The sequence below is a fragment of the Trachypithecus francoisi genome, unplaced genomic scaffold (genome assembly GCF_009764315.1).
Source record: "Trachypithecus francoisi isolate TF-2019V2 unplaced genomic scaffold, Tfra_2.0 Lachesis_group1, whole genome shotgun sequence".
NCBI classification, from domain to species: domain Eukaryota; kingdom Metazoa; phylum Chordata; class Mammalia; order Primates; family Cercopithecidae; genus Trachypithecus; species Trachypithecus francoisi.
The window spans coordinates 114,786,406-114,811,570 of NW_022681454.1; the positions used below are offsets into that span (position 1 = coordinate 114,786,406).

General features: G+C 36.5%; 1 protein-coding gene across 2 annotated transcripts in view; it reads left to right on the forward strand.

Moving 5' to 3' along the window:
- Nucleotides 1-25,165, forward strand: part of NDST3 (N-deacetylase and N-sulfotransferase 3) — a 220,485-nt gene that overhangs the window by 73,758 nt on the left and 121,562 nt on the right. For both annotated transcript variants that reach the window (XM_033215109.1, XM_033215108.1), the window contains exon 4: nt 4,228-4,382. In XM_033215109.1, the coding sequence (XP_033071000.1) occupies nt 4,228-4,382 (155 nt within the window). The remainder of the gene's footprint in view (nt 1-4,227; nt 4,383-25,165) is intronic.

Consider the following 25,165-nt stretch of genomic DNA (forward strand, 5'->3'; position numbering starts at 1 on the left):
GAGGTTGTTTTGAGAATGAAGTGAAATGATGTTTGTAAAGTACTCAACACAGTGCTTGACATAACAACACAACATAGAGTCTCAGTCAATGATGATTTTAAATATAATATCAGAATAGGAAACACTACAGATAAAATAGTGTAGAGGCCAGTCATTTAAATAAATATATTAAAAAATAAATTATAGTTTGCAATAACTTTATAAGACTTCAGCAGAGTTTTGTGACAAGTTAAGAAATGGCACTTAACACTGTGGAAAAGAGTTTGGAAATTTCTCGAAAAACTTAAAACAGAACTAACATTCAACCCAGCAATCCCATTATTGGATATTATTATATATTCAAAGAAAGCAAATCATTATACCAAAAAGACACATGCACTCACATGATCACTACAGCACTATTCACAGTAGCAAAGACGTGGAATAAACCTAGGTGTCCATGTGTCCATCCAATCCAATGGTGGATTGGCTGAAGAAAATCTGATACATATACTCCATGGAATACTACACCACCATAAAAAAGCAATGAAATCATACCCTTTGCAGCAACATGGATGCAGCTGGAGGCCATTATCCTAAGTGAATCAATGCAAGAGCAGAAAACCAAATACCACATGTTCTCATTTATAAGTGAGAACTAAACAACTGGTACTCATAGTCATAGAGATGGCAACAGTAGACACTGGGGACTAATGGCAGAGAGGGAAGGAGAAGAGTAAAGGTCGAAAAACTAACTGTTGTGTACTATTCTCACTATCTGAGTGACGGGATCTTTCATACCCCCAACCTCAGCATCATGCAATATGCCCAGGTAACAAACCTGCATGTCCCCACTGAATCTAAAATAAAAGTTGAAAATAAAATAAAATAAATATAATCTGCATCTTCCCAGAAAAAGGAAATGACACTTAAAATTGAGGAATTTGACTTATTCTTCTCTTTTCCTCCAGTTCTAACAAAGGTGGGCAAAGTGGGGAAGCAAAGAGTTGGCAAGAGGCCACGACAGTCCAACCAAATGTAATTAACCCACAGTTAATTACACTTCTACTGCTTTTTAATCAAATTTTTTTTTTTTTTTTCCGAGACGGAGTCTCGTTCTGTCGCCCAGGCTGGAGTGCAGTGGCGCCATATCGGCTCACTGCAAGCTCCTCCTCCCAGGTTAGTGCAATTCTCCTGCCTCAGCCTCCCCAGTGGCTGGGACTACAGGTGCCCGCCACCACGACTGGCTAATTTTTTTGTTCGTATTTTTAGTAGAGATGGGATTTCACCGTGTTAGCTAGGATGGTCTTGATCTTATGACCTTGTGATCTGCCCGCCTCGGCCTCCCAAAGTGTTAGGATTAAAGGCGTTAGCCATCAAGCCCAGCCCATAATTATGAAAGTAATAAGCAAGAGACATTTGTTCTCAATGTAATTCTAATGTAAAACACTCTCAAAGTAGAATTAAAAGAAATCAGATAAGACAAATCTATAAAGAGAAGACATAAAATTGTGCCTAATATGAACTGAGACAAATATGTCAGAAGGCAGATATTATTTGTCTAACTCTTGCATGATTCAAATGTATGAATATTTTAGTCACAGATTTCACCATGATGTTCAGGAAAGGACAACAACTTCCTGAGCTATCTTTTCAAAGAACCCTGAGATCTGCTGCTCTGTTCTGATAAATAATATTTCAGCAGAGTCCAACTAAAAAAACATGAATAAAGGAAAGATAACAGGAAAGTTGCAAGAAAAGATAGGAATTATAGGCAACAAGGAATAGAGCTTAAAAGCAGTGGAAGAGGAGACTTCTCATAAACTAGGGAATCTCAGCTCACTGACATTGCAGGGTATGTGGAAATCAGGAAAGAATTGATTTCTGGGAAACTCCAAGAGACTCTGCCTGCTCTCAGTGTGAGAAAATAAAATGGCAACAAATAACTGACACTAATACAGTGTCCTGGAGACTACAAAATGTTAAGCAAGAGGGGAGTATCTTGGATAGAAGCAGAGATGTTTAAATGCAGGGAAACTAAATGACATCATTCTTATGTCAAGCAAAACATGTATTTAAGATCACCAGTCACACCTACAAAATGCTCCTTTACTAAGTCACCTTATTTATCACCTCAAATTTAGAAGGACTCAAGAACCTGCCATGGTTAGGATCATCAGAGTTTCTAAACCCCTGAATCCATCTTCCTATTTTTCTTGCCTTTCTCTCTATAAAATTTCTCTGAGCCATAAGATAACCGCTCAGAAGCTCCAAGAATGCTGGTGACTCATTCATTAATCAGGCCAATGAGTTAATATAATGATTTGGTCAATTCTTGAACATAATGTCACCTCTCCCACATAGCACATGTGAAAACTACCTCCCCCTTTCATGTAGTATTGTAATGAGGAAAAAAAAAAAAAAAAAAAAAACTCAAGGAGCCATGCAAGGAAACACAAGAAGAACTGAAGTAGGAAATACAGGAAGAAAAGAAAGGGGCATTATAAGTTACCCAATATTGCCAGAATTACGTAGACATTACCTCCCCAAAAAAATAAAATAGGTACTGCTGTCCATCTTTTTACCTACATGAATACAGACATTAAAGAGATCATGTGACTTGGCCACACAACTCAAATGTGTTGGAACCTACAAATAAACTAAAGCCTTCTGACTTCAAAGGCTATACTCGTTCTACTATATAATGGTAACATAAGTGTATATGAAGAAGAAAAACTAAAGAAAATAAAACATTAGATTTAAAGATGTAATCTTTGTATGTAGTGGAGAGGAAGTTCCTTCATAGCAGCAGAGTACTTAAGCATATGAAAGTGAAACTAAAGACTGTCCTTGAAGGATTATGCTATTCCACTCACTCTATAGCACTCAATCTTTGTTTCTCCTGTATAAATTTGAATGACCATGAAACCTCATAGTATGTCTTCATCTCCAGTAAAGGTTTTCAATGCCCACCAAATCACAGGACCTGATTCTTTCCCTGCCAATAGACTCTGCCTCCCTTCTCTTGAGAAACTGAATGAACAATGTTAACAGGGACTGGGTTTAGAATGACTGGCAGCAGTCCATTCTCCATCTTGAGCCTGTAGAGCTCTAATAAAACAAATCATATCAGAGCTGCCATTGAAAATATGGGAGGAAATGTTTCTCCACACAGAAAGGACATCATAGGAAGAACCCACCACTCTGGGAGCTTATTGGATTCAATGTTGTGGCTAAAATTCAAGTGTGGCTGCATAATTGTGTAATAACTAGTATTATCTTATGATATTCCAGGACAGTAGTGAGCACCTTATACTGTTCTTATTTTATGCTATAGTAAAGAAGCTACGCCTGGGGAAGTAGAAAAAGGACTCAGCCCCTTCAAATAAGTTAAAAGAACGGTGAAATTTCCCACAGTCAACTGAACTGCAGGCCAAGGAAAATGGGAGGAAATAAAATGAGTTCAAGTATGAAACCTCCAAAAAACAACAACAGGGCTGACCCTTAAGGCAATAGGAGTTTCGTGATGGAAAATCTTCTTCCAACAACTTGAGAGAAAGGACAAGCATATGGAACATGAGTACCACCAAGGAGCAGCTTGGATTGTTTTGATAGTGGTGACCATGATTTCACCACTTTGCAACTTCTGTCCATCACTTTCACCCTTTCTTCTTGTTTATCCTTCAGTTTTCTCTAATTTTCCCAATAACGATTTCCACATTTCCTTCTTTTCTCTTTCTTATGCATCAGTTTTTACCAAATACTAAGTAGCTTCTTCCCAGACCTAAGGAGGAACCTGAATAAAAGAATTACTTTGTTGTATATGCAGCCCATGTCACAATGACCTACTACTTCTGAGGCTGTGACACACATTCCTTATTCCTATTTCCTCAATTACATTTCCTACTTATCCCCCATTCTCTCCAGACTACCAATTGCACAAAAATGCTGAAAGTTAAGAGTTCTAATATCCTTGGGAATGGTTATATATTTTCATCTTGCAGTGATTTCAAATCCATGTCTCATATTTAATAACGTTTAAGAGTTTTACATGGTCTCTGATTATTTTCTGACTAACAGATTTTCCTTTGATACATTTGGGTTTAAAGCCTTACACATAAAACAGAATAAATGATGTCCTCTAAATACATATATGAGAATAGATTAGATAGATAGGTAGATTGATTGATTGATCGATCATAGATCTGCGTAACTGGAATTAATTGGATAATCTTTTCCCCCCTAAAGGAACTGAAGAGGAAGATGAAGGGGATGACTGTCTGTTGGGGTCTGTGGATGAGTTCTGGTGGTTTCCTCACATGTGGAGCCATATGCAGCCCCACCTCTTCCACAACGAGTCATCTTTGGTGGAGCAGATGATTCTCAACAAAAAATTTGCCTTAGTAAGTAATTCACTTTGACTGTTGCATTGAAGTAGTGTACACTGATTGGAGAAATGAAAAGGTTATTATATTGTGGCATAGCGGCGCTTTTAAGTAACTTTTTCATGTGATCATTTAGAAGATTTTTGTATTGCCACCTTTCAGTATGTGGCTCTTGAGTTTGTATTGAGTACTCACCACTATACTTAATGTTTTGAAGGATCTAATTTAAGAGGGACTTCACAAGATACAAAATTTATTATGACGTTATGGTTAGAGCTCCCAAGACATGGCTCCTGTCCAGAAGGAGTTTCCTGCTGCACTGGGAAGGCAGAAATATGCACGTTAAACAATTCCCCAACAAAATAAAATACTTTTTCATTATCTAATGCCAAACCTTAGACAGAAAACCCACAGTTCAAAGAAGTAAGTTTCACTGGGAGTAGCCCAAGATGGGTTCTTCTGGAAATGAGATTTTAGATACATCCTGAAATAAGAATAATTCTTGGGTATCAGGATGAACTGGCATGAAATGAGGCTGAGAGAAAAGAGCAGGTAGGAGACCATAATGACTGCATGAGGTAATAAAGACTCAATCTAAACAGTTAAAAGCATTGCAAACATATATGTTGTACGGATGGAACATTTGCTTAGCTGAAGCAAGGTGCACCATGTAATACTGAAGCGTTTATATTCAGGACAGGGAAATTTATAGTAAAAGTTTAAATAAGCACATTATGAAGAAAAATGTGCTTGTGATCAGAGAGAGTACCGAGGTACACTTACATGGAATGGTTTTCTACACCAGTTGCTAGAGCTAAGAAATTTTAGTTGGTTCTCACAGTACCTTACTCAAACATATACAAGACAAGGTTAGAATTTATACATTATATATTTTTTTTTCTTGTGGATATACAAGACCAAACACTTTATGGTGGCATCAGGAGCCCATATTTGTCTTTTAGCTTCAATCTACTCCACCAAATAAACAAATAGCTTCAGGTGCACCTTTGCCACATATTGATATTTTGTCAAGAAAGCAAGAATAGTGCTCCTCCATGCTGATATTGTGAAAATGTTTTGATGGTATATGAAAACTCCTGTGAGAAGGAGAGTCATCTTTTTTCCTAAAAAATATAAACGGAAATAATAAATAGCATGTAAAATTAGTAAAACAGTGCCAGAATTTGTATTAGAAAGTCCTGAAACTCACATCTCAATAGAGCAAACATTAATTCTATCATTTCCAGAAATCTACATTGCTGATACTGGCAATGTTCATCAGTAATAAATTATGTGGAGAAAAAATTACTTTGTGGTTTATTTCTAAATCTGTTGAGAAAAAGAGAAAGGGATTTGTGAGAGAAGAAAATACACAAATACAGTAAAGTAAAGCACCAGTAAAAGATAAGATACTGAGAAGTGAGAAGTGAAATTGTTGTTGCTGTTGTTGTTGTATTGATAGCTTTGCAAAAATAATGTACCAAAGTAGTTTTGATAAAAGACATGTCATTCACTGTTTTATCTGTTGAAACTAGAATAGTATCTAGAATAACAGGTGTTCTATTATTACTTGAAAGAATCAATGAATGCCAATATTATGTTTATGTTTAAAACATTTGCAGATGTTTGGAAGTACATATTCTAAGAATATACTTAATACATATGCTAGAAAAGGCATGCACCGCAGTTATATGCATTTTTTAGAATTCTCAACTAAAAAGCATCATGAATAAAAGAATAATTCAAAAACAATATCTGGTCATTCTTAACCACCTAACTTAAGTGTCAAGGAAAGCAGATTTCTTAGAAGAGTCATTCCTAACTACATGTTGGCAATTCACATTATTGTTTTTGAAGCAGTAGAGAGTAGTTGTAATAGATCTTCAGAAATAAGACCAAATATATTATTTAGTGTTTAATCAAATCCAGGAAAAGTGGATTTCATTTTGTTGTGAGAGGATAGATATGAAAAAAGACTGAATCCAGAACCAGTCCTTCTCCAGCCATAACAACATGAAAGAGCATATATATATATATATATATAAAGCATTTGGGAACAGCAATTAGCATGTAACACTCAATAGATGGCAGCTGTTGTTTTTATCATTATATCTAATATCATTAAATTGCCTTTTTTTTATTATTATACTTTAAGTTCTAGGGTACATGTGCATAATGTGCAGGTTTGTTACATATGTATACTTGTGCCATGTTGGTGTGCTGCACCCATCAAATCGTCAGCACCCATAAACTCGTAATTTACATCAGGTATAACTCCCAATGCAATCCCTCCCCCCTCCCCCCTCCCCATGATAGGCCCCAGTGTGTGATGTTCCCCTTCCCGAGTCCAAGTGATCTCATTGTTCAGTTTCCAACTATGAGTGAGAACATGTGGTGTTTGGTTTTCTGTTCTTGCGGTAGTTTGCTGAGAATGATGGTTTCCAGCTGCATCCATGCCCCTACAAAGGACACGAACTCATCCTTTTTTATGGCTGCATAGTATTCCATGGTGTATATGTGCCACATTTTCTTAATCCAGACTGTCACTGATGGACATTCGGGTTGATTCCAAGTCTTTGCTATTGTGAATAGTGCCACAATAAACATACGTGTGCATGTGTCTTTATAGCAGCATGATTTATAATCCTTTGGGTATATACCCAGTAATGGGATGGTTGGGTCATATGGTACTTCTAGTTCTAGATCCTTGAGGAATTGCCATACTGTTTTCCATAATGGTTGAACTAGTTTACAATCCCACCAACAGGGTAAAAGTGTTCCTATTTCTCCACATCCTCTCCAGCACCTATTGTTTCCTGACTTTTTAATGATTGCCATTCTAACTGGTGTGAGATGGTATCTCATTGTGGTTTTGATTTGCATTTCTCTGATGGCCAGTGATGTTGAGCATTTTCTCATGTATCTGTTGGCTGTATGAATGTCTTCTTTTGAGAAGTGTCTGTTCATATTCTTCGCCCATTTTTTGATGGAGTTGTTTGTTTTTTTCTTGTAAATTGGTTTGAGTTCTTTGTAGGTTCTGGATATTAGCCCTTTGTCAGATGAGTAGATTGCAAAACTTTTCTCCCATTCTGTAGGTTGCCTGTTCACTCTGATGGTAGTTTCTTTTGCTGTGCAGAAGCTCTTTAGTTTAATTAGATCCCATTTGTCAATTTTGGCTTTTGTTGCCATTGCTTTTGGTGTTTGAGACATGAAGTCCTTGCCCATGCCTATGTCCTGAATGGTATTACCTAGATTTTCTTCTAGGATTTTTATGGTATTAGATCTAACATTTAAGTCTCTAATCCATCTTGAATTAATTTTCGTATAAGGAGTAAGGAAAGGATCCAGTTTCAGCTTTCTACTTATGCCTAGCCAATTTTCCCAGCACCATTTATTAAATAGGGAATCCTTTCCCCATTTCTTGTTTTTGTCAGGTTTGTCAAAGATCAGATGGCTGTAGATGTGTGGTATTATTTCTGAGGACTCTGTTCTGTTCCATTGGTCTATATCTCTGTTTTAGTACCAGTACCATGCTGTTTTGGCTACTGTAGCCTTGTAGTATAGTTTGAAGTCAGGTATTGTGATGCCTCCAGCTTTGTTCTTTTGACTTAGGATTGTGTTGGCAATGCGGGCTCTTTTTTGGTTCCATATGAACTTTAAAGCCGTTTTTTCCAATTCTGTGAAGAAACTCATTGGTAGCTTGATGGGGATGGCGTTGAATCTATGAATAACCTTGCGCAGTATGGCCATTTTCATAATATTCATTCTTCCTATCCATGAGCATGGTATGTTCTTCTGTTTGTTTGTGTCCTCTTTTATTTCACTGAGTAGTGGTTTGTAGTTCTCCTTGAAGAGGTCCTTTACATCCCTTGTAAGTTGGATTCCTAGGTATTTTATTCTCTTCGAAGCAATTGTGAATGGAAGTTCATTCCTGATTTGGCTCTCTGTTTGTCTGTTACTGCTGTATAAGAATGCTTGTGATTTTTGCACATTAATTTTGTATCCTGAGACTTTCCTGAAGTTTGTTATCAGCTTAAGGAGATTTTGGGCTGAGACAATGGGGTTTTCTAAATATACAATCATATTATCTGCAAACAGGGACAATTTGACTTCTTCTTTTCTTAACTGAATACCCTTTATTTCTTTCTCTTGCCTGATTGCCCTAGTCAGAACTTCCAACACTATATTGAATAGGAGTGCTGAGAGAGGGCATCCCTGTCTTGTGCCAGTTTTCAAAGGGAATTTTTCCAGTTTTTGCCCATTCAGTATGATATTGGCTGTGGGTTTGTCATAAATAGCTCTTATTATTTTGAGATATGTTCCATCAATACCGAATTTATTGAGTGTTTTTAGCATGAAGGACTGTTGAATTTCGTCAAAGGCCTTTTCTGCATCTATTGAGATAATCATGTGGTTTTTGTCTTTGGTTCTGTTTATATGCTGGATTACGTTTATTGATTTGCATATGTTGAACCAGCCTTGCATCCCAGGGATGAAGCCCACTTGATCATGGTGGATAAGCTTTTTGATGGGCTGCTGGATCCGGTTTGCCAGTATTTTATTGAGGATTTTTGCATCGATGTTCATCAGTGATATTGGTCTAAAATTCTCTTTTTTTGTTGTGTCTCTGCCAGGCTTTGGTATCAAGATGATGTTGGCCTCATAAAATGAGTTAGGGAGGATTCCCTCTTTTTCTATTGATTGGAATAGTTTCAGAAGGAATGGTACCAGCTCCTCCTTGTACCTCTGGTAGAATTCAGCTGTGAATCCATCTGGTCCTGGACTTTTTTTGGTTGGAAGGCTATTAATCAATTTCAGAGCCTGCTATTGGTCTATTCAGGGATTCAGCTTCTTCATGGTTTAGTCTTGGGAGAGTGTAAGTGTCCAGGAAATTATCCATTTCTTCTAGATTTTCTAGGTGATTTGCGTAGAGGTGTTTATAGTATTCTCTGATGGTAGTTTGTATTTCTGTGGGGTCGGTGGTGATATCCCCTTTATCATTTTTTATTGCGTCTATTTGATTCTTCTCTCTTTTCTGCTTTATTAGTCTTGCTAGTGGTCTGTCAATTTTGTTGATCTTTTCAAAAAACCAACTCCTGGATTCATTGATTTTTTTGGAGGGTTTTTTGTGTCTCTATCTCCTTCAGTTCTGCTCTGATCTTAGTTATTTCTTGCCTTCTGCTAGCTTTTGAATGTGTTTGCTCTTGCTTCTCTAGTTCTTTTAATTGTGATGTTAGAGTGTCCATTTTAGATCTTTCCAGCTTTCTCTTGTGGGCATTTAGTGCTATAAATTTCCCTCTACACACTGCTTTAAATGTGTCCCAGAGATTCAGGTATGTTGTATCTTTGTTCTCATTGGTTTCAAAGAGCATCTTTATTTCTGCCTTCATTTTGTTATGTACCCAGTAGTCATTCAGGAGCAGGTTATTCAGTTTCCATGTAGTTGAGTGGTTTTGATTGAGTTTCTTAGTCCTGAGTTCTAGCTTGATTGCACTGTAGTCTGAGAGACAGTTTGTTATAATTTCTGTTCTTGTACATTTGCTGAGGAGTGCTTTACTTCCAATTATGTGGTCAATTTTGGAATAAGTGTGATGTAGTGCTGAGAAGAATGTCTATTCTGTTGATTTGGGGTGGAGAGTTCTGCAGATGTCTTTTAGGTCTGCTTGCTGCAGAGATGAGTTCAATTCCTGGATATCCTTGTTAACTTTCTGTCTCGTTGATCTGTCTAATGTTGACAGTGGAGTACTGAAGTCTCCCATTATTATTGTATGGGAGTCTAAGTCTCTTTGTAAGTCTCTAAAGACTTGCTTTAAGAATCTGGGTGCTCCTGTATTGGGTGCATATATATTTAGGATCATTAGCTCTTTCTGTTGAATTGATCCCTTTACCATTATGTAATGGCCTTCTTTGTCTCTTTTGATCTTTGATGGTTTAAAGTCTGTTTTATCAGAGACTAGGATTGCAACCCCTGCCTTTTTTTGTTCTCCATTTGCTTGGTAGATCTTCCTCCATCCCTTTATTTTGAGCCTATGTATGTCTCTGCATGTGAGATGGGTCTCCTGAATACAGCAAACTGATGGGTCTTGACTCTTTATCCAGTTTGCCAGTCTGTGTCTTTTAATTGGAGCATTTAGTCCATTTACAATTAAGCTTAATATTGTTATGTGTGAACTTGATCCTGCCATTATGATATTAACTGGTTATTTTGCTCATTAGTTGATGCAGTTTCTTCCTAGCCTCGATGGTCTTTACATTTTGGCATGTTTTTGCAATGGCTGGTACCAGTTGTTCCTTTCCATGTTTAGTACTTCCTTCAGGGTCTCTTGTAAGGCAGGCCTGGTGGTGACAAAATCTCTAAGCATTTGCTTATCTGTAAAGGATTTTATTTCTCCTTCACTTATGAAACTTAGTTTGGCTGGATATGAAATTCTGGGTTGAAAATTCTTTTCATTAAGAATGTTGAATATTCGCCCCCACTCTCTTCTGGCTTGTAGAGTTTCTGCTAAGAGATCTGCTGTTATTCTGATGGGCTTCTCTTTGTGGGTAACCCGACCTTTCTCTCTGGCTGCCCTTAAGATTTTTTCCTTCATTTCAACTTTGGTGAATCTGGCAGTTATGTGTCTTGGAGTTGCTCTTCTCGAGGAGTATCTTTGTGGCGTTCTCTGTATTTCCTGAATTTGAATGTTGGCCTGCCCTACTAGGTTGGGGAAGTTCTCCTAGATGATATCCTGAAGAGTGTTTTCCAACTTGGTTCCATTTTCCCCCTCACTTTCAGGCACCGCAATCAGATGTAGATTTGGTCTTTTTACATAATCCCATACTTCTTGCAGGCTTTGTTCATTTCTTTTTCTTCTTTTTTATTTAGATTCCTCTTCTCGCTTCATTTCATTCATTTGATCCTCAATCGTTGATACTCTTTCTTCCAGTTGATCGAGTCAGTTACTGAAGCTTGTGCATTTGTCATGTATTTCTCGTGTCATGGTTTTCATCTCTGTCAGTTCGTTTATGGCCTTCTCTGCATTAATTATTCTAGCTATCAATTCTTCCACTCTTTTTTCAAGATTTTTAGTTTCTTTGCACTGGGTACGTAATTCCTCCTTTAGCTCTGAGAAGTTTGATGGACTGAAGCCTTCTTCTCTCATCTCGTCAAAGTCATTCTCTGACCAGCTTTGATCCGTTGTTGGCGATGAGCTGCGTTCCTTTGGAGGGGGAGATGAGCTCTTATTTTTTGAATTTCCAGCTTTTCTGCCCTGCTTTTTCCCCAACTTTGTGGTTTTATCTGCCTCTGGTCTTTGATGATGGTGACGTACTGATGGGGTTTTGGTGTGTGTGTCCTTCCTGTTTGTTAGTTTTCCTTCTAACAGTCAAGACCCTCAGCTGTAGGTCTGCTGGAGATTGCTTGAGGTCCACTCCAGACCCTGTTTGCCTGAGTATCAGCAGCAGAGGCTGCAGAAGATAGAATATTGCTGAACAGCAAGTGTACCTGTCTGATTCTTGCTTTGGAAGCTTCCTCTCAGGGGTGTACTCCACCATGTGAGGTGTGTGGTGTTGGTCTGCCCCTAGTGGGGGATGTCTCCCAGTTAGGCTACTCAGGGGTCAGGGACCCACTTGAGCAGTCAGTCTGTCCGTTCTCAGATCTCAACCTCCGTATTGGGAGATCCACTGCTCTCTTCAAAGCTGTCAGACAGAGTTGTTTGTGTCTGCAGAGGTTTCTGCTGCTTTTTTGTTGTTGTTGCTGTTGTTGTTGTTTAGCTGTGCCCTGTCCCCAGAGGTGGAGTCTACAGAGATAGGCAGGCCTCCTTGAGCTGCTGTGAGCTCCACCCAGTTGGAGCTTCCCAGAGGCTTTGTTTACCTGCTTAAGCCTCAGCAATGGCGGGTGCCCCTCCCCCAGCCTCACTGCTGCCTTGCAGTTAGATCGCAGACTGCTGTGCTAGCAATGAAGGAGGCTCCATGGGCGTGGGACCCTCCTGGCCAGGTGTGGGATATAATCCCCTGGTGTGCCCGTTTGCTAAGACCCTTGGTAAAGCACAGTATTGGGGTGGGAGTTACCTGATTTTCCAGGTGTTGTCTGTCTCAGTTCCCCTGGCTAGGAAAAGGGATTCCCTTCCCCCTTGTGCTTCCCACGTGAGGGGATGCCTCACCCTGCTTCAGCTCTTGCTGGTCGGGCTGCAGCAGCTGACCAGCACCGATTGTCCAGGACTCCCTAGTGAGATGACCCCAGTACCTCAGTTGAAAATGCAGAAATCACCTGTCTTCTGTGTCGCTTGTGCTGGGAGCTGGAGACTGGAGCTGTTCCTATTCGGCCATCTTGCTCCGCCCCAAAATTGCCATCTTTAATTTTTGCCTAGGCTCCTGAGGTGTTTGGACAGACAGGTAAGAGGGACAAAAATCCTTAAGTTTAAAAGTTTACTTTGTATTGAGATGATATTTGTTTAACGTGAATTTTACCCAATTTCTAAGTATGTGTTAACTCTTTTACTTTCCATTAGGCATTAGGGTTACAAAACTGCATTGTTGCTGACTTTAAAGATATAATAAGAAAAGATCAAGGGTTTCCAATTTTAACATATTTTTATTATTTCCTTAAATTAACCCTGAATTGTAGGTCTATTTATTCTCCTATTATAGATGAAGCAACTGAGAATCAGAGAAATGCAGTGATTTATTCATGATTGTAAAACTCACTAGCAGTACAATTAAGACCAGAAATCTTAATGTTGCATAAATTGCAGTGTTAAGTCTTCTAATGCTGTATAAATTGTGCCCCGCTCCCCCGCCCCCCCAGGCTTCCTCCCTAGCCTCCCAACCCAATTCACAGGTGTAAATCAAGATTTCTTTTCTGCTGGTAATCCAAGGGAATATCTGGTTATGCTGGTAATACAAAGGGAATGGAGAACTTGAGGTGGAACTCACAGGGCAACTTTTCCCTCAGATTTTCTGAAGTTCCCTAATATAGGCAGAGTCTCTAAAATGTTGGAGGGGGTCAAAAGGGTGGGGGAGACAAAAAACTAAATCTGAGAAAATTTCCACTTGACCAAATATCACTTATCATGTATAGCTACAGAATCCACTTTAACTCAGTGAAAAGTACTCTGGAGAAAATTCTACTTCACCTCACTAGATGGAACAATCTAATATTTAACCTGTGCTAATATTGCATTTCTAAATTGAATTATATCCTACTCTTCTCCACCAGCTTGGAGGCTCTTGATTTTAAAATGAGTGTGGGTATTTCCCAATGAAGAAAATGAAAGAACATGCAAAGAAGTAGTGGGCTGTCTTGGGAGCAAATAGATGTTCAAACAAAAATGGAGGTCATGGATGCAATACTCAAATGGGTAATTGGGTTAGAGGACATTTAAAGTACCTTTCCAGCTAGGAGAATCTGAGACTCTGATCTAAAACTTTCGGGTTTTGGTCTTTGCTATCATCATTTACAGCCAAACACCTGCTATTTTCATTGACTTTTACCAAATACATCTTAGCTATTATCCTTTTCCACACTGTGGACACAAATTTGATGTCTATTTTAATTTGTCTTTGAAAGCTCTAATAGTTTATTATGAAAGGTCAAGTAAATCCTTTAAGCAAACTTGCATTTGATGATTACACCCATCAGGAAATGCAGCTTTGGAGGTTGATTGGAAAAAAATTTTAATTACCAAATATAGGCTAATTCACGGGTTAAACTGAAATTTCAACAGGGGATTTTTTTTTTTTTTGAAACGTACAAATTCTGAGGCGAAGATTAAATGTATCACTAATAATGACCTACCACAAAATTTAAAATATTGACTCTACAGTTTTTAAAATAGAATAATGTATCATTAGAAAGTAAAATAGTGTTCTATTTTAACCTCAAAAAAGTCTTCAATAGTACATACTCTTAACTGAAGAACTGTATCTAAATTTTAGAAAATGGTGGTTGTTACATTTTTAATGATAAAATAGTTAATAGATATTTCTATCATAGAACCCTTTGCCAATAATAGATGATATTTAATACTTTTATAGACAATGCTATTAAAATTAGTAGTAGTAGAACGATGTTCATGGTAACATAAAATCTTACTGAAGATTGAACTTCTAATTGCATTATCATCATTCTTTTAAATGGTGTCCTTTTTGCCTCTCTTTTCAAAGTGCAGCAGAACCTGTTAATTTACATTAGCCGGAATGTCTATTGTCAATTATAAAACTTTTTAGATTAGTGAGTATGTTAACTTTTCCAATATGGAAATAAAGATTATAGTATCCAAATGTAATTTAAAATATATTGAAAGACTTGCTGGCTTAAGGAATGATCTTTTAATTAGTTTGCTTGCCAGCTAGAGAATGAATGAATACTATCACTTTTATTTCAGTGATGCACTTTATAAAAAGGCATATGAGATTTTCATTTTACTGATATTGAGCACAAATTATAATTCTAGGCATCCTAATAGAAATAGAGAATTCCAGTCAGGTCACAGAGTCCACTCAGCTGGTAGGCCACTTTAGAGTAATCCAAGCAGCACAGTTTAAGAAAGACACTGGCCATTGTTCAGAGCAAAATGACCAATATGATGAGGTCTATAATTTACTTCATAAAATGAATAGGTAAAGGAAATTCAAGAAGGCAAGAGATAAAAAAAGAAGACTAAGGGATATATTATCAGGGCTACTATTCAACCAAAAGTACTGGTATGGCCATGCCAGTTATTACAATATTGAAATGTGACAATACTTTACTCCTACCCCATTACCACATCAGATTCTTCCCCAAGGTGTCCCAAATCTCCCCATTTCTCAGGAACTAAAGGGGCCTGGCCCAGAAAGAGTCTCCAGCACCGAGCTCCAGCTGTTCAGCTGGCAGCCGTTCTGATTGCTCAGTGGCACGGCATGCTGGTTGGTAGATATTTTTAGTATCATTCCAGAAGATAATCAGTCAGTCTTAAGATTTAGAAGGGACTAGAATCAGTATATTTATAAGGAAAGGTATGGAAGTAATATAGATTTAAGAAGTAGAGTTCTTCTAATCTAGATAAGATATGTATATAGAATGGTACTCAATGTTCGTTAAATAAAAATAAAAGTAAATGTTTCTTCTAGCTCCTAAGATTCTATCATTAATGTATTATAATGTAGGTTTTGTTATTATTCAGGTATGGTGAGTCCAATAGATCAGGAGATGACTGCCATTGAAAAGATTAGTTTGTTATTCACAGTTCCCAAGAAAGGGGGTGTACCATGGATGCAGGGCCACAAGGGGAGGCACCAGGGTTGCTCAGGAGGCAGAGGGAGGAAGGGGAAAATGTGGGCAAGAGTATTATTGTGGTTTCTGCAGGAAAGGTAAGGCAAGACAGGGTAAGCAGGCTCAGGATTGCCTACTTTGAATAATTTCAGTGTGTTCTGAGATGTAAGAGCTGTCTTTAGTCATCTGGTACTTTGCTCTGGGGTGATTAGATGAGGGAGATAGTTGCTCAACATATGAGAGTCTGATAAAGGAAGCAGTCAAGGGTAGGAGCTCTGAATTGCTTGATTGACATCTGAGAGTGCTCTCAGGGTGGTGTTTGCTGTCTTTAGGAACTGGCTAGCCTGAGAGCAGCAATCTCTCCAGGGTTAGCAAGGCCCCAATATCAAAACATCAGAAATACAGAAAATAAAGAGGCATGACACTTTCTCTTGGTGATGTATCTCAAAGCATTCCACAGGTTTTCAAACCCCCTCATGATCCCAGTTGTCATATTCATACAATTTCTAATTTGTCATTCTTCTTCCCAATATATGCCCCAATCTGAACATTATCGTCCACTGATGTGGTGTTATCAAAGCAGAAAATAGTAAAATATTTTTTTCCTTTATGTGCACTTTACTTCTATAAATGTAGCCAAAGATCACATTAAATTTTTATACCACCATATCACACCTGTGTCTGCCAGACCCTCTGCCCATGAGCCATTTATTAAACCTTCAAGTATTTATTTTTATCCAATTGATTTTGTAAACTAAATGCTAGCCTTGGAATTACAATTGTCCCTTTAATATTCCATATTTGTTCTATGCTCAGTGTTTTAGTATATCAACCTCCTGCTAAAGACTGACTCCGTTATTTAACATGCTTTATATCTTTCCCAGCTTTATGTAATCCCTATATTTTACAAGTATGACTTTTGCATCTTCAAGTTATTAGTATTGTTGAACATAATATCATGATTAGAGATTTGTGGTAGAGCAATACATATCCTTTAGTTGTGTTCCCCTGGCTTATTTCTAGCAAATGTTTCACAACTATTTTTCACCAGAATATTTTAAAATCTGTTTTTCTAAATTGAAATGTCATATCTAGTTATTTTTAGAACTACGTATTTTACGTATCTTGAACTCCAAGATAACACTGTCATCTACTCTGAAGTTCTAGCACTTCCGTGTAGGTGGTAGAATCACAGAACATTAGAGAAGGAGTGTTTAGGATGAAGACAAGCAGGGAAAATTGGATGTAAGTAGACATACTGGATTGCTATTAAATTAACAAAAAAAGATAGGAAATAAAAGCCAGCTTTAACTAAACCAGTAGAAGTGGGATCATAAAGAAGTTGGATGTGAAAAGTATTTCTGACATAGATTCAATAAGGTTTTTTATCAGATGGATGATGAGGAAGCAAAAGAGAATAACAGGTCAAAAATAACATCAGGGTTTAACCCTCCCACTTTTCTATCTGTGTGTTCTTCTTTAAACTTTTTGCAAATGTGAACTGCTGCTTCTTCTTTAGAAGTTCTATATTTCACCTACATGAAGATAACCCCTCCTACCCATATCTACAGTGGGGCAAAATGTATTCTCATTTGGATATATCATTGAACTTTTGAAAGTGGTTTTAATTGGAATTCTTTTCTTTGTAAATTCCTGTCCAGATTACCTTCTTTTCCATCCTATGGAAAGACTCCATACTCTCTAACAAGATAGACGTTGTAGAAAGAATTCCTCAATTCCTTTCCCTTTTTTCTCTAACAGAAATACTAGATTTCATCTTCAGCACATTTATCTGGTAACTTAAATTGATTTCATAAAAAGAAAGATAAATTTAGCACATGTACTGCATGAAAATAGTGCCTTACTGTCCAAATTTATGTGGACACAAAATGAACTAAAAGCCTTTATGAATTCTTCTAGAAACTCATACTGGTGGGCTGGAGTCAGATGTGGGTATGAGGGTGGGGGAGGTCTATTTCCAGATCCATGCCTGCTGCTCCCGAATTTTCACTGTTCTTTCCTTTTACGTCTTTCATTTACTTAAGATGGAGGGGGCACTTGCGTTCTGAGAGGTGGTTATAAACATGGCAGAGATGGAAGTGATGGCAGAAGAAGAAGCAAGAGTAAATTCCACAAGAGTGCTAACCTTGGCTCTGCTTTGGCATTTTCATGTCTCCCACTCCATGTTCCCACTCGTTTAACAATTTCTTTCAGTTTTTTTTTTTTTTTTGTACCAGCTCCTGCTCCTTTTCAAAATTTTCCATGCCTACTTCACTTCCAAATTTTCAGCCCACACCTAGATTATTGCAGCAGTCTCCAAACTAGTCTCCCTGATTTCCCATTTTTCCCTTTAATTTTTGCTCAGATCAGGAAACGTGAAACTTGAAATTCTGTGATTCTGCTTCCCCTGCATGAAACAGAACCTTACGGTTCAGTGAGAAAGATTCTTGACTCTCTTAAGGAAATGTAGGAAGAGAAATTGTTGAGCTCCAAATATTTACTAGACATTGTGCTTCGTGCTTTCCATACATCCTCAGTTAATTCTCCCAGCCACCTGTGAGGTTGCTTATTCTTATATTGAAAATGAAGAAAGCAAGGCTTGAAAAGTTTATATAATTTTTCTAAAATCACAGAGCCAGTGAAAGCTGGAGAAAGGATTTTTATCCCAGGTCTGTCAAATTCCAAAGCCCATGTAATAGCCATGGTTTGTAAAATTAACAAGTAGCCATGTCATTGATACTGTTATTGCTGTTACACAGACCTCATAATCAAAACGCTACTCCTTCCTTAAGGAGTTATATTTTTACACAATTTCAGAATACAAATCTGACTTTTTACAATGTTTTTCTCCTAAAAAGCTGTCTATAGGATTTATGTGTTTTCTTGTGTTTGCGATCTCAGTGCTGCAAGCATTACTGTTCTGGTGGCTTTTAGAAATACCAGAGGGTATACAGTGATTATAACAAAAATCAATATCAACATTTTATGCTTTCAGCAATATTAAACTTCACTTAAAATTAGTACTATGTAGACTTCAAGATTCCTAATCAACCTTGCATATTTTCAGAGAAATTAAATGTATGTGCAAGTACTCTGAGAATTTGAGGTTGTCCTGAATTATTTATAGCTTTCTTATCTCTCAAAAACCCCCAAAGGTCCACATAAAATTTATTGCTTCAAACTCTGAAAAAGCTGAATTAAACCAAACTTTCAATTCCTCCATTATGAATCCAGATAATTTTCTTTTCAGTTATTTTGCTATAGCATAAAAAGTAAGGCTTCATAAATTCATTTTTTACATTTCTATAAACCTCTTATTGTGTTTACTTGAATGCACCCCAGCAATTCAAAAATACCAACCTGGGCTGTGCAAAGTACAAGTGTTTACATCATTCTTTTGAGTATTCTCACAAAAGTGCATCTTTTAGTGCTATGTTTACTTATGAGACACTCAACAAAGATATGACAACACTTCAAAAATTCTGGAGGGAACTCTAAGAGAGGAAAACAACATGCTCAGTTAAATGAAAATGTACTTGAAATAAATTTTTTAATTGTTAGGGAAGACTGGGAGAAAATCTGTCACTCTTCCCCAAATAGTTCTTTTCTTTAAGGTTACAAGTAAAAATGAAAGTTAAAGCCAAGTATGCTAACTTTTGTAACCCTTTTTCAGTATTGGTACTACATTTTTAGCTTAACTTTTGTTACTGGAATTTCTTACTACATTTGGCTTACAAAATGTCGTTCCATTTCTTGAAATAATTTAGCTGCTAACTTGGGATAATGCTTAAAGAGGAATATGTGGTGTTAAGAAGGGGTTTTTGCTTTTGTTATTGCTACAGCTCTGTCAAACCTATGGTACACCAGAGGTATTCCTTCCCTCCCACTTTATGTGTAATATCTAGTATGTATAATAGAAGAAATGTGTACTGTTTAGTAAGACATTGTTTTTAGACATGATTGATAATGGCAATGTATCTTCTTTGAGGAATGTCTGCTCTGAAATAAGCATTCTGAGTTGTTTGAGGATAAAAGTAATGGTTAGAGGTGTCTCAGCTTACCTTGTTTTGTTTTGTTTTGCTTGTTTTTGTTTCCCCCAAATAAAGTATACTGTTAACCAAATGAAAGAAAATTAAATGGCACTTGACCAATAACTTTGTTTATACCCTTCACTCTGAACAACTCTGTGAGATCATTAGTTTTGTTACCCCTACTTGGCAAATGAGGGAATTGAGGCATGGTGAATTTGCATAACGTGCCAGGGTCCTCGGACCAATGCAGAGAAGCACTGAGATTGAGCCCAGGACTCAAATCTGTGCTCTCCTAAATCTATACTCTCTTCATGATACTATGCTACTCCCTATCCCTAGAATTCCTGGTACAAGGATAATTTCATTGTCATGGGTTTGGCTATTTTGAGATATTGAAAGAATAAGACTCTTTTCTCACTATATACTAAATTAAACACCATACACTCATCTCTTTTCCGGAGATGAGTAACTCCAGAGTGATAAGGTGACACTTCTGTTTTATAAGTTGCTGTAATGCCATTCGGTTTTACAAGATCTCATTATTAACACTTTTAACACTTTTATCCAAAGACTTTTGTTACTTTTATTTTATAGCCATATTTTTTGCTATCTTGTGAGACAAAGAATATCTCTTTCCTGGACTTTCTGGATCCATAGGAACATCACTACCCAGAGAGACTCAACTAAACCTCAAGTTCCAGATTTTTTTATGAGGGTGTCATTATATAGGCATGTTTGATTGTATTATTGGCCACATGATTGAACTCAATTTCCAACTCCTCTCGCCTACCCTAAGGTGAGGCTGATATTACCTGGCTCAAAGCTCTCACTCGGTAATTACATGGTGGGACTTCCTGGCATGACTAACCTTCATCCTGAGTCATCTTGTTAGCATAAACTCAGATATAGTTTCAGGGTCTCACCATAAGTAACAAAGACATTCCTATCACTCAGGAAATTCCACAGAGTTAGGAGTTATCTCCCAGGAATCAGGGATAAGAAAGACCAGACAAATTCTTTATTAATACAATAGCTGCCAACAGGGGATGATTCCTGAACCCTTAAAACAAATCTACTAAAAACAACATTATCATCCTAGACATTTTTTCACATACCACCTAGCAAACCAAAATTCATATTATAAATCAAAGAACACCATGTAAGGAAACTAGAGAAATATTTAGTGGTCAAATCTATAAATATTAACCAAATTTATGTAACTGTGTCTACCATATTTTAGATTATTCCATCCTTAAGTATGTAGAAAGAAAATTGTACATGGGAGTTTAAATTTGTTCATGGATTAAAAATAGTACATTCATATTTAGCATCTGAATATAAAATCATTTCTAAAACCACAAAGATTATGTCAAAGAAACACAGAATTACTAACCCGGACTTTAGTGACTACTTTTACAATCCTTTTATTTTACAATTTTTTAGAAAATGAAAAATCAGATTCCTATGCTAAGGTAATTAATTTTTTCAAGATTTTTCATTTCAAACCATACCAGAAATATTATCATTTATCACAGGAACGTAGTCTAATATTTAATAATCTTTGCATGTAGTACCAAACCTAAATTCCCTAACCTAATGATCCTGACTTGCCTTATTTTGTTGTAGGCTAAGAAGACAGTCAGCTTCCTTTAAATAGCAACTTTTACATATATTGGGCCACTTTGCCAACAGCCATGCCATTTCTTACTTTCTCCCAATGATTGCAGCTACTACAGGACTCCTTCTGTGGGTGCCAGAGGTTCCACGGGTTCTTATAAGCTGAATTGTGGTGTAGCCCATCAGTGTCAGCTTAGGAAAACAAATCATCATTAGAAGCTTGAAAATGCTTCACAAATTCAAGAAAATAGTTTCATAAATTTATTTTCTTCATATTTCATATACCTGTGTGTGTGTGTGCATGCACACGTGTGTGCCTGCACTCATGCAAGTGCCTTATATATTAAGAGATGCTAATTTAATTTTCCAAACAGAAGGAGGCAGTTGGTCAGAATTATGGTCCTATCATATAGAAAAATGTATTCTTTTCTTTGTTAAATAATATCTCAAATAGCTGTAGTTTTTAAGGAAGTGACAGTTTTTTTCCCCAAAAAGCCATAGTTTTTAACGAAGCCACTTTAAAACTCTAGGAGGGAAAAAAATGTTTTTCTAGAATCAACTTCGAAATATACTACCAAATGTAAATATAGAGAAACTTAATCTTCAACCAGTGTAAATTATGTATGTAATTTCTCAATACTATGAGATAGTTAACCAAAACATGAACTTCTGTATACTGAGGAATTGGGACATTCCAACCAAAATGAACTCCAGGAAAGCATTTTGAAGTATTTCCAAATTATACTGTAATGAAGTTTGGGATTCGTTTTTCACTGTAGCATGCAGAATGTCTGTTTGATTTCCTGTCATTGTAGGGTTTTCTGTAAATTACATTAGTTTGCATATTTGCTAATCTGCAAAATATGGAAATAGACGATGAGCCTTCTAGTCATTAATGAAAATTACAAAGGTGTTTCTGTTTAGAAAAATTGAAATAGAGACAAAAACTAAAAGTTAAGTGCCATTTTTAATTACTAGCAAGAGTCTAAATACAGACCTATCATTAAAGACAGTAATAAACAATTTTTTCTTCAGTAATGAAGCTAATTGTATTTTTCAAATACCTAAATGCTATTTTTCTCTTTTAGTTTTTAGGAAAATTGTTCTAAAGACGACAACATTACTTTTTGCCTGACAAAATTGTATTATTTTCACATTGTCTATTTGAAAATATTTCAATGCATAATTTAGGAAAATCTTGTAATTTTTAACTTTATGTAATATAACAAATATATGAACTTATAGAAATAAATAAAGGTGGCTTCATGGAATAATAATTTTCTTTAATTTTTAATTATTGTGAGTACTCAGTAGGTGTATATATTTATGGATACATGAAATATTTCATAGATGCATCCAATATGTAATAATCATATCATGAAAACTGGGATCTCCACCTCTGCCAAGCATTTATCTTTAGTGTTATGAACAATCCAATTATACTCTTTTAGTTATTTTTAAATGTACAATTTGTTATATAATTTTGACTATAATCATCCCATGGTGCTATCAAATAGTGCATATTATTCATGCTTCCTAATTATATTTTGTACTCACTAATGATGCCCACCTCCCCTGCAACATCCACTATCCTACCCAGCTTCTGGTAAACATCCTTCTACTCTCTATCTCCATGTGTTCAATTGTTTTGTTTTATATACCACAAATAAGTGAGAACATGCGATGTTTGTCTTTCTATGTCTTGGTTATTTCACTTAAGATAATGACCTCTAGTTCCATCTATATTGTTGCAGGTAACTGAATCCCATGCTTTTTTATGGCTGAATAGTACACCATGGTGTACTATTATCATATATATATATATATATATATATATATATATATAAAATTTTCTTTGTCTATTCATCGGTTAATAGACACTGGTTGCCTCCAAATCTTGCCTACTGTAAACAGTGCTGCAACAAACATGAGAGTTGATACACTGATTTCCTTTCTTTTGGGCATATACTCAGCAGTGGGATTGCTGGATCATATGGTAGTTCTAATTTTAGTTTTCTGAGAAACCTCCAAACTGTTCTTCATAGTGGTTGCACTAATTTACATTCCCACCAACAGCGTATGAGGGTTTTCTTTTCTCCACATCCTCTCCAGCATTTGTTATTGCCTGTCTTTCTGGAGAAAAGCCATTTTAATCGAGGTGAGATGACATCTCATTATAGTTTTCGATTTGCATTTCTCTGATGATCAATGATGTTGAGCATCTTTTCAAATGCCTGTTTGCCATTTGTATGTATTCTTTTGAGAAATGTCTGTTCAAGCCCTTTGTCCATTAGTTATTCAGATTATGAGACTTTTTTACTCTAGAGTTGTTTGAGTTTCTTATATATTCTGGTTATTAATCTCTTGTCAAGTGGGGAGTTTGCAAATATTTTCTCCCATTCTGTGGGCTGTCTCTTCACTTTGTTGATTGTTTCTTTTGCTGTGCAAAAACATTTTAACTTGATGTGATCCCATCTGTCCATTTTTTGTTGGTTGCCTGTGCTTGTGGGGTATTACCCACAAAATTTTTGACAAGACCAATGTCTTGGAGAGTTTCCCCCATGTTTTCTTATTGTAGTTTCATAGTTTGAGGTCTTATGTTTAAGTCTTTAATCTATTTTGATTTGATTTTTGTATTTGGTGATAAACAGGGGTTCAGCTTAATTTTTCTACACATGGAAATCTAGCTTTTCAAGCACCATTTGCTGAAGAGATTGTCCTTTCTCCAGTGTATGTTCTTGGCACCTTTGTCAAAAATGAATTGACTGCATGTGTATTAATTTGTTTCTGTGTTCTTTGTTCTATTCCATTGGTCTGTGTATCTGTTTATATGCCAGTAGCATGTTGTTTTGGTTACTATAACTCCGTAGTATAATGTGAAATCAGGTAATGTGATTCTTCCAGTTTTGTTCTTTTTGTTCAGGATAGATTTGGCTACTCTGGATCTTCTGTGGTTCCATATAAATTTTTGGATTATATTGTATATTTGTGAAAAATATCATTGGCATTTTGATAAATATTTCATTGAATCTGTAGATAGCTTTGTTTTGTATGGACATTTTAACAATATTGATTCTTCTAATCCATGAACATGAAATATCTTTTTATTTTTTTGGTGCACTCTAATTTCTTTCATCAGTGTTTTATAGTTTTCATTGTAGAGCTCTTTTGCTTTTTGGTTAATTCCTAGGTATTTAATTTTATTTGTGGCTACTATAAATGAGATTACATTTTGACTTGTTTTTGCACTGCTCACCATTGGCATATAGAAATGCTACTGGTTTTTGTAGGTTGATCTTGTATCTTGGATTTTACTGAATTTGTTTATCAGTTCTAATAGTTTTTTGGTGAAGTCTTTAGGTTTTTCCAAATATAAGATTATACCATTTGGAAACAAGGATAATTTAACTGTTTATTGTCCAACTTGAATGCCCTTCATTTCTTTCTCTTTTCTGATTGCTATAGCTAGGACATCCAGTGCTATGTTGAATAACAGTGGTGACAGTGGGCATCCTTGTTGTCTTCCAGATCTTAGAGGAAAGCCTTTCAGTTTTTCCCAATTCAGTATGATACCAGCTTTGCGTCTGTCATAGAGGGATTTTTATTATGGTGAGGTATGTAGCTTCTATACCACATTTGTTGAGGGTTTTTATCATGAAGGGATGTTCGGTTTTATCAAATGCTTTTTCAGAATGAATTGAAATGATTGTTACGATTTTTGTCCTTCATTCTGTTGATATGGTGTATCACCTTGATTGAGTTGAGTATATTGAACCATCCTTGCATCCCAAGGATAAGTCTCACTTGGTCATGATAAATGACCTTTTCACTGTATTGTTGGATTTGGATTGTTAGTATTTTATTGAAAATTTTTGCATCAGTATTCATCAGAGATATTGGCCTGTGGTTTTCTTTTTTTG